The sequence below is a fragment of the Hyaena hyaena genome, unplaced genomic scaffold (genome assembly GCF_003009895.1).
Source record: "Hyaena hyaena isolate Hyena2069 unplaced genomic scaffold, ASM300989v1 scaffold_7, whole genome shotgun sequence".
Lineage (NCBI taxonomy): Eukaryota > Metazoa > Chordata > Mammalia > Carnivora > Hyaenidae > Hyaena > Hyaena hyaena.
Window position 1 is genome coordinate 7,240,997 of NW_024080639.1, and position 18,649 is coordinate 7,259,645.

The 18,649-nt window shown below is 37.4% G+C and overlaps 1 protein-coding gene across 3 annotated transcripts in view; it reads right to left on the reverse strand.

Moving 5' to 3' along the window:
- The window catches only part of PHKB (phosphorylase kinase regulatory subunit beta), a 234,772-nt gene that overhangs the window by 11,657 nt on the left and 204,466 nt on the right, over positions 1 to 18,649 (reverse strand). For all 3 annotated transcript variants that reach the window (XM_039241575.1, XM_039241564.1, XM_039241571.1), the window contains one exon: positions 17,405 to 17,607. In XM_039241575.1, the coding sequence (XP_039097506.1) occupies positions 17,405 to 17,607 (203 nt within the window). The remainder of the gene's footprint in view (positions 1 to 17,404; positions 17,608 to 18,649) is intronic.

Genomic DNA, 18,649 nt, shown 5'->3' on the forward strand with positions numbered 1-18,649 from the left:
TTTAAATGCTGTTCATGTATCTATTTTTAAATAATGTATTCTTTAATAGATATTTAAATGCTTTTCATAATTTTTTTTAAATTGCAGAAGAGGCTTTAATGTAATTACTTAGGCAAGCATTTTTGGAGTACTATTTGTGTGCCTTGTATTTTCCAAGGTAAAATATTTAATTATTTTATATGTAAGTTATTTTACTTTTTAATTCCAGAAGCTTTTAATAAGTATTTTTACAGTTTCATCTCATTTCTTTCATTTACTGTATTCTGAGGAAAGAACTCAATAAACTAGTTATGAAAACTAAAGAAAATCATGGAATAATATTGTGCCTTAGGGAACCAGAACTCTATACACCATTAGGAAAAGCTAGGGAATTAGTTTTACACAGCAGATTCCTATGCTTTATCCTTAAATCCTTCGGTGAACACTGAATAACAAACAGAGACAGTGCAACTCAGCAACTAGAAAGAATGTGCCTTCATTCACCCATGCTACTTTGTCTCCCAAAGGGGGACTGTGCAGCCAACCTACTGGGAGAAACATCTAGTTACAGCAGTAAAGATTAAAGTGACTAACTTACTGCACTCAAACACGTCATTATCTTTCCCCTGATACACTTCTCTGAAAGACAGCCCACAAAGCTACTGCAGGTAGAGATGAAAAAATTGGGTGGAAATAATCAAAAGATTAAAGTCCTTTCTGCCAAGGCTGCTTTGCAAAACAATAGTGATGCCTCCTCATGGGATACCTTTAATGTCTCTCAGAAGAAAAAAATAGGAAACGTGAAGTCTTCCCAGTTGAGTCCAGGTGATACCAGCCAGGCATATATCCCTGCCTGCTGGGCCAGGCCACAGGGGCACAAGGGTCCCTGGATCCCTGCTCTGTGACTGCTCCAATTTCACTTCCTTCTTCTGGGGCAACTCTCAGCTTTTTCCTACCCTCTCCCATATTCTTTGTGGCATCATTTCTGGAAGTTAGGAATTTAACTAGACTAACAGTTAATTGCACAGTATGTGTTGAAGACCACTGACATGCATGAGAGATACACAAGGATGGAACATAACAATTTAAAAAATACATTATTATTACTATTACTATTGATAATAAATAATACATATTTAATAATTGCTCATTGGTGAGAACAATAAAGATGACAAAGCATTTGCAAACAATAAAATAAACAAAACAACAGAACATGTGACAGAATAAAGATGTATGATTTATATTTCTCTTATCAGTTGAAAAGAAAAGCTAGACTAAACTTACGTTATTTACAAAGACTGGAATGCCTTTGCTTCTTCATTATTATGAACTGTATTTAGTCAAAATGTTTTCAGCATAAAAGCCACAAGGATATAGTTACTTTGGCTGCTCTGATGTTAAAGTTGCTTATGAAATTACACATTAAAGTAACATGTCAGTTATAAGAACTGCTCCATGGACCTCTCTTTAAATAAAAAAATTATGTTTTTAATTTTATAGATTATAAATGTCCTCTATCATTTTGTTTATTTAACATTTACATTTGAGGCAACTCAGTATAAAAGAAAATCAAATTAAAAATCTAAACACCTGACTTTTAGTCTCAATAACATGAAAAGAAAGAAAGTGGGGTTGGATGTCTTGTTCTAAGTTAAAAGTGACTTAAAAGGCAACCAATGCCATGTGTGTGCCTTGTTTGGGATCCTGTTTTGTTGTTTTTTTTTTTAAGTTATTATGGGGACAAATAGAGAAATCTGAATAAGAACTAGATATTAGGTGATATTAAGGAATTACTGCTAATTTTGTTGGGGGTGATAATGGTATTGTGATTATTGAGAAGATGTTCTTTTTAAGAGATGTATACTTATTAAAATATTGAGGAATAAAAGCAAGAATATCTGAGATTTGCTTTGTAAACTACAGCCAAAAAAAAAGAATAGATGAAGCAAATACAGCACATGCATATTGCTAACAATTGCCTATGTCCATTTAAATAAAAGGCATGTGGGAATATACCATATTATTCTATTATTAAACATTAAAATGTTTTAATAATGAAAAGCAAAAACAATAAAGATAGGATTAAATACTAATTCTGTCACTTACTGACTGTGCCCCACTGGCAAATTATTTTGCAAATGGGAACATTATTATTACTTGCTCAGCTCATTTTATGGAATTATTTGAGGAACAAATAAGGTAATGTATGTTAAAAAGCTTTTGAAATTACAGTCATAAAAAATATTAGCAAACTTCTTTTATTTGACCTCTGAGAGACTCAGTTTGGAGAAAGGTAATAAAACTTTTAAATTCAAATCTTAGAATTACTTAAGCAAGAGCCACATCCACTTAACTTCAGGAGGTGTCCTTGTCACTAAAAATTTTTAAATGCTAACATTCTAAAGTCCTCCAAAACTTGAGTTATTAAAACAGAACATACTTATCACATTTACCTTTTAAAATCTTTAATACCATTAAAAAAGATAGAGATATAAACATTTCCCTCAGACTTCTTCCTTCTGTTTACAAAATCTCAGCAGTCTTGTGAGCCAAGTTATAGAAAATATTGCACTCAACAGTCACCAAAGAAACAAAGTGACTGTTTTTCATTCATTCCAGTACGAATGAATATAATTTATCTGTCAGATTATTAAAATACACTTATTCATTCAAAAATATTAGCCAAACTAATCTTTTTAGCTTGGAATTCTTCAAAGGACTAAACCATAGCCAAGTCTTAGACATAAACTACTATCAGCAGCAGTCAGAGACAGAGAAAGTAAATTACCAAGTGAGTGATGATGTTCAAAAATTCAAAGGCATTTAATCCATTTTTAGAACTACTAATACAAAAGGGCATCAGTTCTTTTGCATGAAAATATCTTATTTCTTACCCTCATTCCCACTAACAAAGTCACCAAATCTGATTTGACAATTCCAATGTAAAAGCACTTAACGCAAAATGGGGAAAGCAAGCAAGCAAGCAAATGTGGAAGGTCAAAAGAATGAAGATTGTCCTTGGACCACATCCGTATAAATTCAGTCTGTCAAAAGAGCCAGGGACATGCTCTATTTGCCAATAAGCAAATGAGAAAGTGGCAGATACACACGACTGACCAGATCAACCTTCATATGTATCAAGGTTTGACTTGAGGACAATGAATTCTTCAGCACTGCTGGAAAAGTATGAAAATGTGGGCTAGTATTCCTATATAGTCCTAGGGATAACCTTATCCTTCTAAAAACTTTCTTGTTGTGAGGTTAGTAAGCATATCGTGTATGTATCTGTATTTTTCTTTCTAACATGCCCCAATCAAGGAGTCAAATATACAACGAAGTATATGGAAATCTGACATCATTGGTAAACCAGGACAGCTGACATTTTTTGAAAACATGCCACAAAGAACAGCACTGATTCACAGCAAGAAACAATTTTAAAAATAATCATTTTAGGCCTATTTGAAGATACTCAGTGTTTGCCAAGTTTGGTGTTAAACAAGTGAATGAATAACTCTCTGCAAGCATTTACTAAGCCATATAAAAGGAGATGGGAAAATTGTAGGAAGGGACTTTTCTGCTTGATTCATACCAATACAGAGAGAGTGATAATTTCATAAGGCAAACTGAGCTTCCTGTACGGTAACTGGAGGACAATGACTCACTCACTCTACCCTGAAATAACCAGAATAGAGGTAGGGGAGCTCTATCATCTCACTTCCTCACTTCATATCAAATGTAAAAAACAAAAACCACTGAATGAGTATCAAGCCACGCCAATGAACTCAGAGCTCTAATTACCTCCTCTTTCCTTTGCAGCACAAGCAATGTTACAGTCTAGTACCTATGACATCAATAGCCTTCTCTAAGCACCAGATGTATGATCCACAGATTCAGTTGTGGGCATCAGAAGACAAGACATGCCTAAATCATAATTACTTACAGAGGATGTACTGGCAGTATGAAAAGCAGAGATGAAAAAGGATTGATAACATATATCCTCAGGGGTTATCTCCCACTAAAGCCTGACTGACAGACCTAGAGCAGAAAGCAGTTGATTGGAGGTCTTTACAGTAATGGGCCTGTCAGGAACTTGATCTATTTCAACATGAAAGCTGGAGCACAAATCAATAATGAGACAGCAAATCAAATCATTATCAGACTAGAATACCATTCCTGTGAGCAGGTTAATTTTGTTCACAGGAGTGCCTATCACAGTAATGTTGAGAAATCACACTGGGAGGATTAACCTTGGAAAAAAAAGAGAAAAGAAATACAGTAGTACTGGTTTAAAGCAATTGAGGCAGTGGGTGATGTAAATAAATAAATTTTAAAAAACCTGAAAGCCTCAGAGAGAAAGGTTAAAACAGAGAGACAAAAGTACACATAGGGTTGAGGAGTTCCGGGTACATGTGCTGTGACTAAGACAAATGTCCTTATTTCTTATGTCCATTCAGCCTAGTGGGTGTTGGCATTTTGGGAGGAATACAGTATTAAAAGCTGACTGAACTATCAATCTCTTTATTAATAATCAATAAGAGAAACAATAGTAAAAAGTTAGATGTGATTGAATCTGAAATGCTTTAATTAAGGAAGTAAAAAAGAATGTTTTCTATAACACCAACCCCTTTTTATCAAAATCATGTTCCAATCATGACAATACACAAAGGGATGACTTAGAGGAGCAACAAATTCAACAATTGATAAGAAATTTGACATTCAAGGAACCTATAAATAAATAATTCGCTCACCATTAAGCAAACTAAAACCTTCTAGGGACTAATTCAAGGTAAATTCTTGTAAAGAAACATGTGTTTGCTGCTGGCAGTAAACTAACATGCAAGAAAGCCATTCACTTAGGAGCTAAGGTCTGAGTAAAACTGATTAGGATGAAGTGCAATAAAAGTAGGTTAAAAAGGGAGAGGAGGGCAAAGAAGTGGGGAGCTCCATACATTTCACTCGCCCACATCTCTCAAATGGAGAAGGCCTAAAGCCATAGGAACCCTTACAGAATCCAGGAGTTTGGGAGGAAAAGGAGACAGAGTCTGCTGAGAAAACAATTTTATAGTGTGAATGCAAAGTGGGGAAAATAAAAATGGGCCGGGACCGGAGACATGGAGGGAGAGGAAGGAGCCCCCTTTGCAGGGAGTCAAGTGAGTTGAGGGAAAAGAAAGAGTGGCTGAAACTCCTCAAGTAACTGTCCCTGTCCCTGGAGAAGAGAAAAACCTCAGCTCAGGACACAGAGGGATCCAGTTTCCAGCTGTGAAGCTGACCTTGAGCTGGATGCCCCAGTCCCAGGCTATGCCAGGAGAAATTGCTCCTCTGCTCACCAGCTCCACCTGAGTGGGGGGGCAAGCAGTGCGCCTGAAGCTGCTCCATCGTTCTTCTAGCTTTGCTCAATCCCCAGTAGGGAGGTGACAGGCTTGAAACTGCTCAGAGGGACTCGGCCTGCAGGATTATTTCGGGCGGTATCAATAGGGCCTGAAGACTAAGATCTGGAAACAAGGCTTGGGACATAGAGCACGGCCTACCTTGGCTACGCCAGTGGCACAGGGAGATAGGACCACAAAGAGTGATTTGCACGCTTGGTTTGAGAAGGGACTGGGGCACTGTCATTTTTCTCCCCACAACCACCAAGGCATGACCTCAGGAAGCGGCCCGCAGGACGCAGTGGAGGCTAAGAACTGCCTACACCAAACCACGCCCATCCCCACTAGAGAGCTTTTTTTTTTTTCCTTTTAACGGAGTCCCGGTCAAGACCAACAAGGTTGCACTGCTGTGATTCATTCTAGATCAATTCTTTCTATTCAGATATATTTTCCCTTGTCTCATTCATATCCCTCCCTTCTACTGGACTGGGCACTCTGGTCACTGATGTGCTTAAAGAGTCACATTTAATCCATTCTCTAGATGTGTATTCTACACTTCCACCGCTACCTCTCTCTCTCTCTCTCTGGGGTAATCAGACTATATAGTTTCTCTGAGTAACATTATGTTCGTTTTTCTCCTCGCCTCTAATGATATTCTCCTCTTTCTCTGAATTAAGCCTCTTAGTCTCTCTGTCTAGTCATCATCCAATTTCACTTCCTCCTTGCCCTGTCATTTCTCTCTTTGAATATATATGCTATTCCATCAGCACTGCATACACCCTGCTCTTTATCTGTAGCTGGGAATTCTGGTTTCATGCTTGTAGACTGTCCTTTGTCTATTGGGTTTCTTTCTTTTTTCTTTTCTTCTTTTTAACTTTTTACTTAGTTTTATTATTTGTTTTTCCTCCTTCCTCTTTCTTTCCTTTTTTTTTTCTTTTTCCCTTTCAGTTTGCATATTTGTTGTGTTTGTCTGTGCGTTTGTGTGCCTTTGTTCCCTGTGTGTTTGTCTGTTTTCTTTTCCAAAGCTACCTTAAGAAACAAGCCAAAGTACACATGGTGGAGAGTCCCAAACACCACTATGAGTAGGGAAATAACCAAAGTCTCTACAAGAAAGACAAAGAGACACCATTCAAAAAACACTTCCTGAATGGACAGGCCTTGGACAGTCAAAGAGCCTTCTTTAATATAGCAGCAGTCACAGGTGCAGAGTGCATAACAAGCTTTTTTTTTTTTTTAATGTTTTATTTATTTCTGAGAGAGAGAGAGAGACACTGTGAGCAGCGGAGGGTCAGAGAGAGAGGGAGGGAGATACAGAATCTGAAGCAGGCTCCAGGATCTGAGCCAGCCTTAAGCACAGAGCCTGATGTGGGGCTCAAACCCACAAACCGTGAGATCATGACCTGAGCTGAAGTCAGACGCTTAACTGGGTGAGCCACCCAGGTGCCCCATAACAAGCTTTTAAAACTAACAAGAGACAGAGATAAGCTGATCCAGGAACACGAAAGGAGAGTTTGAACTGAGCGATACAATCAAACAGAACAATATCCATATCATAGGAATTCCAGAAGAGGAAGAGAAAAGGAGTACTTGAACAAATTATAGCAGAGAACTTCCCCAATCTGGGGAAGGAACCAGACACTGTTATCCAAAAGGCACAGAGAACTCCCCTCAGATGTAACTTGAATTGATCTTCTGCATGATATATCATAGTGAAACTGGCAAAATATAAGGACAAAGAGAATTCTGAAAGCAGCTAGGGATAAAAGCGACTTAAACATACAAAGGGAAACCTATCAGAGTGGTGACAGACCTATCTACTGAAACTTGGCAGGCCACAAAGGAATGGCAGGAAATCTTCAATGTGATGAACAGAAAAAATATGCAGCCAAGAATCCTCTATCCAGCAAGCCTGTCATTCAGAATAGGAGGAGAGATAAAAGTTTTTCCAAATAAACAAAAATTGAAAGAATTCATCACCACTAAACCAGCCCTACAAGAAATCTTGAGGGGGGCTCTTTGAGGGAAATGTTGCAAGGAACACAAGGTACCAAAGACACCACCACAAGCATGAATCCTACAAAGGACACGATGACTCTAAACCCATATTTTTCAATAAGAACAGTGAATGTAAATGGACTAAGTGTTCCAATCAAAAGACATAGGGTAGCAGAACGGATAAAAAAACAAAATCCATCTATTTGCTGTCTACAAGAGACTCATTTTAGACCTGAGGATACCTTCAGATTGAAAGTAAGGGATGGAGAAATATCTATCATGCTATGGGAAGTCAAAAGAAAGCTGGAGTAGCCATACTAATATCAAACAAACTGGACTTTAAAGGCAGTAACAAGGGATGAAGAAAGGCATTATATAATAATTACAGTGTCTATCCATCAGGAAGAGATAACAATTATAAATGTCTACGCACCAAATACAGGAGCACCCAAATACACAAAACAATTAATCAAAAACAGAAACAATCTTATGGACAAGAATGTGCTAATAGTAGGGAACTTTAATACTCCACTATCAACTAGACAGAAAATAACTAAAGAAACAGTGGACTTGAATGACACATTGGACCAGATGGATTTCACAGATATATTTGGAACTCTACATCCTGAGGCCATGGAATTCACTTTCTTCTCAAGTGCGCATGGTACATTCTCCAAGATAGATCACAGACTGGTACATAAAGCAGCTCTCAATAAATATAAAAGAACTGAGATCATACCATGCACACTTTGAGATCACAATGCTATGAAACTTGAAATCAATCACAGGAAGAAGTCTGGAAAACCTCCAAAAACATGGAGGTTAAAGAGCACGGTACTAAAGAATGAATGGGCCAATCAGGCAATTAGAGAAGAAATTAAAAAATATATGGAAACAAATGAAAATGAAAATATAACAATCCAAACTCTATGGGCAGTCCTAGGAGGAAAGTACATTGCACTCCAGGCCTTTTCAAGAAATTAGAAAAAGTACAGGTACAAAATCTAACAGTGCACCTAAAGGAACTAGAGGGAGAGCAACAAGAGCACCCCAAATCCAGTAGGAGAAGAAAAATAATAAAAATCAGGACAGAAATAAATAATACAGAATCCAAAAAAACAGTTAAAAAGATCAATGAAACCAAGAGTTGGTTTTTTGAAAAAATAAACAAGGGGCGCCTGGGTGGCTTAGTCGGTTAAGCGTCAGACTTTCGCTTAGGTCATGATCTTGTGGTTCATGGGTTCGAGCCCCGCGTCGGGCTCTGTGCTGACTGCCAGCTCAGAGCCTGCAGCCTGTTTCGGTCTGTGACTCCCTCTCTCTCTGACCCTCCCCTGCTCATGCTGTCTCTCTCTCTCTCTCCTAGAAATAAATAAAAAAAAAACATTAAAAAAAAAAAAGAAAAAATAAACAAAATTGACAAACCTCTAGCCAGGCTTCTCAAAAAGAAAAGAGAGAGCATCCAAATAGACAAAATCATGAATGAAAATGGACTTATTACAGCCAACCGCTCAGTAATACAAGCAATTATCAGGGAATACTATGAAAGGTTATATGCCAACAAACTGGATAACTTAGAAGAAATGGAAAATTCCTAAACACACACTCACTACCAAAATTCACATGCAAAGAGATAGAAAATCTGAACAGACCCATAACTAGTGAAGAAATTGAATCGGTTATCAAAAATGTCCCAACAGGGGCGCCTGGGTGGCTTAGTCGGTTAAGCGTCCGACTTTCGCTTAGGTCATGATCTCGCGGTTTGTGGGTTCGAGCCCCGCGTCGCGCTCTGTGCTGACTGCCAGCTCAGAGCCTGGAGCCTATTTCGGAGTCTGTGTCTCCCTCTCTCTCTGACCCTTCCCTGCTCACGCTGTCTCTCTCTCTCTCTCTTTCCTAGAAATAAATAAAAATATTAAAAAAAAAAAATGTCCCAACAAATAAGAGCCCTGGCCCAGATGGCTTCCCTGGGGAATTCTACCAGATATTTAAATCAGAGTTAATACACATTCTCCTCAAGCTATTCCAAAAAATACAAATTGAAGCAAAACTTCCATACTCATTGTACAAAGTCAGCATCACTTTGATTCCCAAGCTAGACAGAGACCCAGCAAAAACAGAGAGCTACAGGCCAATATCCTTGATGAATAGAGACACAAAAATCCTCAACAAGATACTTGCAAATCGAATTCAACAGGACATAAAAAGAATTAGCCACCATGATCAAGTGGGATTCATTGCTGGGTTACAGGGCTGGTTCAGTATTTGCAAATCAATCAATGTGATACATCACATCAACAAAAGAAAAGATAAAAACCATATAATCCTATGAATAGAAGCAGAAAAGGCATATGAAAAAATACAGAATCCCTTCTTAATAAAGACCCTCAAGAAAGTAGAAATAGAATGAACTTACTTAAACATCATAAAAGACATTTATGAGAAGCCCTCAGCTAACATCATCCTCAACGGGGAAAAACTGAGAGCTTCCCCCTGAGATCAGGAACATGACAGGGATGTCCACTCTCACCACGGTTCTTTGATATAGTGCTGGAAGTCCTAGTGTCAGCAATCAGATAACAAAAGGAAATAAAGGGCATCAGAACTGGCAAAGAAGTCAAACACTCACTTTTTGTGGATGACATGGTAACTCTACATAGAAAACCTGACAGACTCCACCAGAAGCCTACTAGAATTGATCCATGAATTCAGCAAAGTAGCAGGGTATAAAGTCAAAGTACAGAAATCTGTTGCATTTTTATACAACAATAATGAAGCAACAGAAAGAGAAATCAAGAAACTGATCCCATTCACAATTGCACAAAAAACCATAAAATACCCAGGAATAAACCTGAACAAAGATATAAGAGATCTGTATGATGAAAACTATAGAAAACTTATGAAGGAAATTGAAGAAGACACAAAGAAATGGAAAAACATTCCATGCTCATGGATAGGAAGAATAAATACTGTTAAAATGTCATTACTAACCAAAGTAATCTACACATTCAATGCAATTCCAATCAAAATTGCACCAGCATTCTTCTCAAAATGAGAACAAACTATCCTAAAATTTGTATGGAACCACAAAAGACCCTAAATAGCCAAAGTAATATTGAAGAAGAAAACCAAGACGGGAGGCATCACCATCCCAGACTTTAGCCTCTACTACAAAGCTGTCATCATCAAGACAGTATGGTATTGGCACAAAAACAGACACATAGACCAATGGAACAGAAGAGAGAACTCAGAACTGGACCCACAAATGTATGGTCAACTAATTTTGACAAAGCGGGAACAAGTATCCAATGGAAAAAAGACAGCCTCTTTAACAGGCGGTGCTGGGAGAACTGGACAGCAACATGCAGAAGAATGAAATTAGATCATTTTCTCACACCATACACAAAAGCAAACCCAAAATGGATGAAGGACCTGAATGTGAGACAGGAAACCATCAAAACCCTAGAGGAGAAAGCAGGAAACAACCTCCTTGACCTCAGCCGCAGCAATTTCTTACTTGACACATCCCCAAAGGCAAGGGAATCAAGAGCAAAAATGAACTATTGGGACCTAATCAAGATAAAAAGCTTCTGCACGGCAAGGGAAGCAATCAAAAAAACAAATAGGCACTGACGGATTGAAAAAGCTAGTTGCAAATGACATATCAGATAACGGGCTAGTATCCAAAATCTATAAAGAACTCACCAAACTCCAAATCTGAAAAACAAATAACCCAGTGAGAAATGGGCAGAGGACATGAACAGATACTTCTCCAAAGAGGACATCCAGGGATGGCCAACAGATACATGAAATGATGCTCAGCATCCCTCATCATAAGAGAAATACAAATCAAAACCACACTGAGATACCACCTCACGATGGTCGGAGTGGCTAAAATGAACATTCAGAAGACTCTAGATGCTGGCAAGAATGTGGAGAAATGGGCACCCTCCTACAATGTTGGTGGGAATGTAAACTGGTGCAGCCCCTCTGGAAAATGGTGTGGAGGTTCCTCAAAAAATTAACAGTAGAACTCCTCTATGACCCAGGAATAGCACTGCTTGGAATTTACCCAAGGGATATAGGAGTGCTGATGCATAGGGGCACATGTACCCCAATGTTCACAGCAGCATTCTCAACAATAGCCAAATTATTGAAAGAACCTAAGTATCCATCAACTGATGAATGGATCAAGAAGATGTGATTTATATATACAATGGAATACTACATGGCAATAGAACGAATGGAATCTGGCCATGTGTAGCAACATGGATGGACCTTGAGGATGTTATGCTGAGTGAAATAAGTCAGGCTGAGAAGGACAGATACCATATGTTTGCATGTATAGGTGGATTAGGAGGAACTTAACAGAGGACCATGGAGGAGAAGAAGGGGAAAAACATTGGGGAGAGGAATTGAGGCAAACCATGAGAGACTCATGAATGTTGAGAACAAACTGAGGGCTGATGATGATGGGGGAGAGGGGAAGGGAGGTGATGGGCATGGAGGAAGGCACTCGTTGGGATGAGCACGGGTGTTATATGGAAACCAACTTGACAATAAACTATTTAAGAAAAAATAAAAGTAGAAATAAAAGAAGTATTAAAAAAACAAAGAAAAATAGGTTAAAAAGATACAAAATTAAAATGATGCAAAAAGATCTTTATCTTTTTCTGAGGGATACTATCAAAAGCTCTACAGACAAGATAGCTGTACTGCTCTAAAGTTGTCTATGTCCCTAGAATGGAAACAAGGTTCCAAGACCTTTTGTTAATGTGGTAGAAGAGCACTATGGGCATAGATGTTTGCCAAGTATTTCATGAGGAAAGATCAAGTGATGGAGGGGTAAGACCATGTCATATGGCAGCAGAGAATCCAAGACGGATTTTGAGTGAAGGTTTCTGTGTGAAATGCTTGGGAATTATTTGCACTGGGTTCTCAAGGAGAAACAGCCATGGCAGAAAGGGATACCTTGAGGGTGAATGTATCTTGTGGGATCAGAGGGTCTTTGCAAGTCTAGGACTGGAAGATATGAGAGAGAGAGAGACAGAGAGAGACAGAAAGAGACAGAGAGACAGAGAGAGAATATGAATGTATGTTGGATGGGAGAGGTTCCTCCTTCTTCGGGTTTCTGGGATGTATAAAGATATCCCTAGAGTTACCTGTTCTCCAAAAGCCACATGATAGAGGACCTTAAATTACTGAATGTCACAGCAATACTCTTGAAGGTTTGCAAAACATCTTCACATTCTTAACCACAATCCCCACAATACACTGAGGAAGCCAAAGCAGGGATAGCTTCTCTATTTTATGGATAAGAGAGCTGGAATTGGGGGTGGGGAAACATGAACACTGGCGACATTTATTTAGGTTCAGTTCCTGATTCACAGTCTTGTGACCTTGGGCAAGTTACTTTGCTAAAATTTCACAGTATCTTAATGCATTTCTTGCAGTGTACAAAGGGCTAATTTAGAATCAGTTCCAAATCATCCCCATTTGTTTGGTCTCATGATGAATAAAAGGGCAAAATCTCATTTATCATGTTAACATCTAACTATTCAGACTTCTTGGTGTGCCTTGCACTGTACAATGCTAAACTGTACTGATGCCAAATTAGAGAAGTGATAAACAAAAGACAAATACCATCTGGAGCCAATGTGCATCGTAATTGCTACATGAATACTTGAACACAAAATGGGTCATAAGTTGAAATCATGTAGAAGAGACCATAATGGCCATAAGGTTTTAGAAAAACATCAATGCCTGATTCCCTGCAACAGTATACATACATAAGTGAAAGCACACACAAAGCACTTAAGATTAAAAAAGAAGAATTTTGGAGTCAGGCAGATTTGGGTATAATTCCCACTTGACATACTGGTTTGACTAAGGTCATCTAAGCTTTCTGAATCTTGATTTGTTGATTTTAAAATGGGGGTACTACTGCCTGCCTCAAAGTTGTTGAATGGATTAAATGAGATAATATATGAGAAGTATTTTAGCACATTGCATAGTATATAATAATAGGCATTCAGTAAATAATATTTGTTATTTACTGGTTATTGGTTATGTTGGAAGAAGAGGAGGAAATAGTTTATCACAGTGAACTTACGAGTGCACTAACCACACGTTTGTTATTTATATGGGTATCCCCTTAGATCCTTATTGGGAATGCTGTTTAGAGAGGTACCAGTGTAAGGCAACTCATAGCATACTCTGATGTGATTAACTGCACCACTCCATTAATAAATGAATGATGAAAAGTGCTATATCCTTCTACCCTCTGCATGTATGACTAGATTTTCATACAAACAAAGCCCTATTTAACTTGGTAATTTCTTGAAGGACACAACTTGTACAAATCAAAGGTATTTATCAAAAGTAAGAGAGTCCTTTGTTTCTTTATCTAATAAGCACAGAGATATGCTATATTTTATTTTTCCTAAAATCCCCATCACTGGCTGAAAGCGTGCTATCTGAGTCTGCTTATAACCTATATATTAAACAATTTGTAGACTTTTATTGAGCATCTCCTGTGAGCTAGACCTGACACACACAGGAAGATAAGATGTAGTCCATATTGTTAGCAGAAGTAAATTTCTCAAATAAATTATACATTTTTGAAAAAATAGACTTCTCTCCAACTAAAAATGTCCCAGTATTTAGAGCTGACCCTAAGAGTCCCACATGAGAGGGAAATACACATTAATGAGTTAGGCAGGGACACTGTTAATACTCACAATGGAAATATAATGCCACAACTAATTCCAGGATGAGTTTCAGGACAATGAATAATTAAAGATTCATGGCAAATCTTCATTAGAAGATTTTCTGCTATCATTAAATACTAAGTCACATGCTGCTGTCCTGACATTTTTATTTTTGGGTGACACAGTTTAAGGAAAAAAGAATGTTATTTCTCATGGAAGGCACTTAAACATATAGAGTAGCAGATACCAAAAAAAAAAAAAGGAAGAAAACTATTTTTAGAATAAATTAAACATATTTCATTTCCATGAAGAGAAAGAAGCTTCAGATCAGATATGAATTCAAGAAAGGAAATTCCAGTGGTTTTTGGAAGAAAATAAATTATCCTATAATGCTGAATAAGCAGTAAAGGAAAAGCACTAAAGGCTGAAAAACACATCATTGGAAGTAAAATCCAGGGAAACTGTTAACTTTTACTCCAAGGCTTTGCTTAAACCTCTGCAAGGATAACTATCACTTAAAGAGGCTCTCCTGAATAGAACATTTATTACAAAGAATGTGCATTGGAAGAGTTATAACCTTTGCTTCTCAGTCAGCTTCAGAGAAATGGCTGAGTTTGGGACAATAGAGTACTTTTAATACCTGGTATGGATACAGAGAATCACATTTCCTTTCATTTAGGGACAACTTCCATGAAAGACCCATTTCTGTATCCTTATATGTAGTCAAGAGGTTGGAATTAAAAATATTAGAGCAAACACATGGAACAAATCAGGGTATGATTCAAAGTCCTTACAATTGATTTAGAATACCTCTAAATCTTTGAAAAGAACAATTTTTAGGGATAAAAATTAAGGTCAAGTACTATGCTGAGTGAACTCACTTCTTGATATCAAAAGAAAGGAGAGCTAAAGATTGGGAAATTCACCTGAAGTATGCTATAATTGAAATCAGGCAGTTTAAAAATAAAAACATCAAATAAAAAACTTGAAATAAAACTGAAAAATATAACTTAAAAGTAGAACTCTCCTAGAGAAAATAACGGACACCAATTTTATGTCTATTTTCAGGTATTTTCCCATACATACATATATATGCAGTATTATTATTTCTCTTTTATTAAAAAATGGAAGAATACATTTGCAATTTACTTATTGTTTCATTTAATTTATCTTGGACATTTATAAATGTCAGTATAGGCTTTCTCTTGTTACTTGTAATGGCTGCATGGCATTTTACTACATGGCTATCAAAATTTATTTAAACTATTTGCTAGTGATGGATAGAAATGCAGCTTGTTCCTAATGTTTCACTGTTTCAAACACTGCTGGAATGATGGGTGCTATAAAATAGGTCTAAATTTGTAGAATGCAAATTGAAACAAGAGGTACACAGATACTGACAAATAAACAACTAGTTTTTTTATATGAAAATTTTTGCAGGAAAAACTGGGTAATCATTTCTCATAAAGTACTTCACACTCACGTGCAAAATTAAAACTAAGAAACAAAAGGGAAATCAATACAGCACAAAGAAGAAAGTGGAAAAACAGCAAAAAGAAAGGGTGGTAAACAGAAAAAGAAAAGGCAGGAGTTAATAAGTCAAAATAGAGAAGAAATGAAAAAATAATCTAAGATTGATTAAAAATAAATACAGCATAAAATCAGAATGTAAAAGATATCTCTATACTATATGAAAAAAGAACATTAAAGGTAAAGAGATAGAAGACAGTATCCTAAGCTAATAATGACAGAAGAAGAAAGCAGAAGAAAACAGGTACGATGGATTTGCTTTAATCCTAGAGGGGGCGTAGGTGGGGTGGGTCGTAAATAGGGCATAGGATGATAATCTGAGTGAAAGTATAGGCACATAAGACTTCATTACTAGTCTCTATATATTTATAAATGTTTGAAATTAAAATGTTTTTAAAATAATTCAAGTAGGGGCGCCTGGGTAGCTCAGTCGGTTGGGCCTCCGACTTCGGCTCAGGGCATGATCTCACGGTTCAGTTCGTAGTTTCGAGCCCCGCGTCAAGCTCTGTGCTGACTGCCAGCTCAGAGCCTGGAGCCTGTTTCAGATTCTGTGTCTCCCTCTCTTTCTGACCCTCCCCTGCTCATGCTGTCTCTCTCTCTCTCTCAGAAATAAATAAAACATTTAAAAAAATTAAAAAAAAAGAATTCAAGTAGAAAATAAATGGCCCAAAGGAAGATATATTTTTCAAATTATTAAGTAACATGGACCAAAAAAAAAAAGAAAGAAAAGAAACCCTCTAAAATATACAAAGCAAAACTGATAACACTGCAAGGAGAAGGAGATAAATCCATAACTAAAATGAGAAATTAAGACTTTTCACCAAAAATTCAGGATCAAGTAGGACAGAAATGGTAAAGATACTAATGATCCAATTAGATAATTAGGAAGCTATACACTTATTCATACTCACACACACTCACATATATTTGTGCCTGACAGACTGTATATTCTTTTTAAACACTTGAGGAACATCCCCCAACTGGACATATATTAGATTACTTCATATACACAGTATTGTTTGATTCTTACAATTAGAATATATTCATGTATGTTACAATAAAAAATATGTTAAAGAAAAGAAACATTTATATTTTTTTGGTTGTGGTAGTTTTTAAAAACATATTCTCTCATTTCATCTCACATAAAACAATGAGCCTGGTATGAAAGTGAGGCTATGAGGCTAGAGAGGCTGAGCGTCATTCATCCCAGGTCACTAAAGTGGTAAGTGGTGTCCAGGACTCACACTCAGTCCTGAATGCCCAAGCCTCATCAACTTGCCCTACTACACTGCCTCACAAAATTTCTGATTAAGAGGATTCAAGATTACCAGACCCTTACTTTTAGTTTCTCCTCCAAACAGAACATTTATGATTTTAATAATTAAAAATAAGGTTCTGGTAGAAAATGGATGCAGCAGAATATTGTTAAAAGGACAAAAAAATTTACCAAGGTGTATATCTTACTGACACCCAATTTTACTGGAACTCATTCTTCTCTTAAGGCTTACCCATTTTATTTACAGAAAGTTTTACCAGTATTATGCTCATGTTTTGTTTTGTTTCCTTTTAAAACATGATGTAGCTGTTTAAATCCCTGGAGTTTGATTTTACCAGAGAACAGTTACTTCATTATGTCTAACATGGGAGTTAAAAAATCAGGAAGATTCTTTCCGTTCACAGATATTTATTTCTTCACACCACCAGATGTTCCCTCTATTACTTCAGAGAAAGATGTGCTTTCCTAGATACCCACCAGGCCTGGGACAGGCCATATGTGTTGGAGGACACCTTGAACAATTCTTTTATGCAAACACAAAGCACTTTACTCACCCAATTCGTATTTTCAGCATGCCACTGAATAACTCTGGGTTATTGGAGATGATCCAGCCAATATGGATGACCAATTCTTGCTGAATGACTGCCTCCCTCTCATCATGGGTATTACACTTGTAATAGATGATGTTCTTAATCACTCTTGGAGACAAAGGATTAGAGATAACCTCTTCTTCATGCCCAAAGGCACCCAGAGTTACCTATAAGTAGCAGAATTTTATTGCAAAAATTTCCTAGCTACTAAAAGATAAAAGAAAAAAAAATCAAGGCTCAGGATGACTGGCAGGTTGAAATTACTCTATGTGAGCTAGGGAATTAGGTAGAATAACTGTTCCTGCTATTTATTAAAATGGCTTTCAAAGCGTGACTCCCACTGGAGTTCATGATGGTTCATAGTCTGGTCTAAAATATGAAGGCAGGTAAGGGTCCCAGTTAGGGGAGTGAAGGTGAGTGGATAAAAGCAGGGAAGGAATATGAATTACTATTAAGAGAAAATTATTCTAAATGACTTTAGTACTAGAAACTCCCCAGAGAAACCAAAATACATTCGATAGTTTTACTTTACTGCACAGTCTATACAATTTAGTATTTGAGAGTATATTTTTCTCTGCTTTTATAGTTTCTCATGTGGAACTTTTGCTCTTTAACGACACTATAACCTTTCAAAGGCAGATGTAAGGTCATATGGTTCTAGTGTAGCCCCCCCCTCCCCACTTTTCTTGGCATAGTGCTAGGTACATAGTGAGTATTAAAATACTTGTTGATGTATCTCTCACCTGTGGAGGGGGATAAATGAGGCTGCCCACAGGCCTAGGAAATGAGAAAGCACAGAGGGAAATGACAACAAAACTCAAAGCAGAGAGTGCTGCTGAAGCTGGCAAGAGGAATACTCTGGTCTCTCTCTCTCCTCTATCCTTGGCATCTTGTCTCCCAGAAGAGACTGCAGCCCTTCCTTCCTCCTCATTACCCTTCTCCTTCTTTCTTCCATGGAGAGTGCATGATTATAAGAGGTGGGAAAATGAAGAGCTTATCAAAGGGCCTTGTGTTTTCAGAGATGAGGGAAAAGAGTAGAAGATGGGGTCTTTTGCCCCAAATCTGTGATACAGTGAAAACTGAGAACTTCTGGTTTATTAGGTCACAAGTGGCACCAACTAGTTAGTCCAAGTGCGATTACTTTTATTAAAATGTCAGTGTGTAAAGAAGAAAACAAACAGAAGGCATATCACTACCTCTGGGAGCATT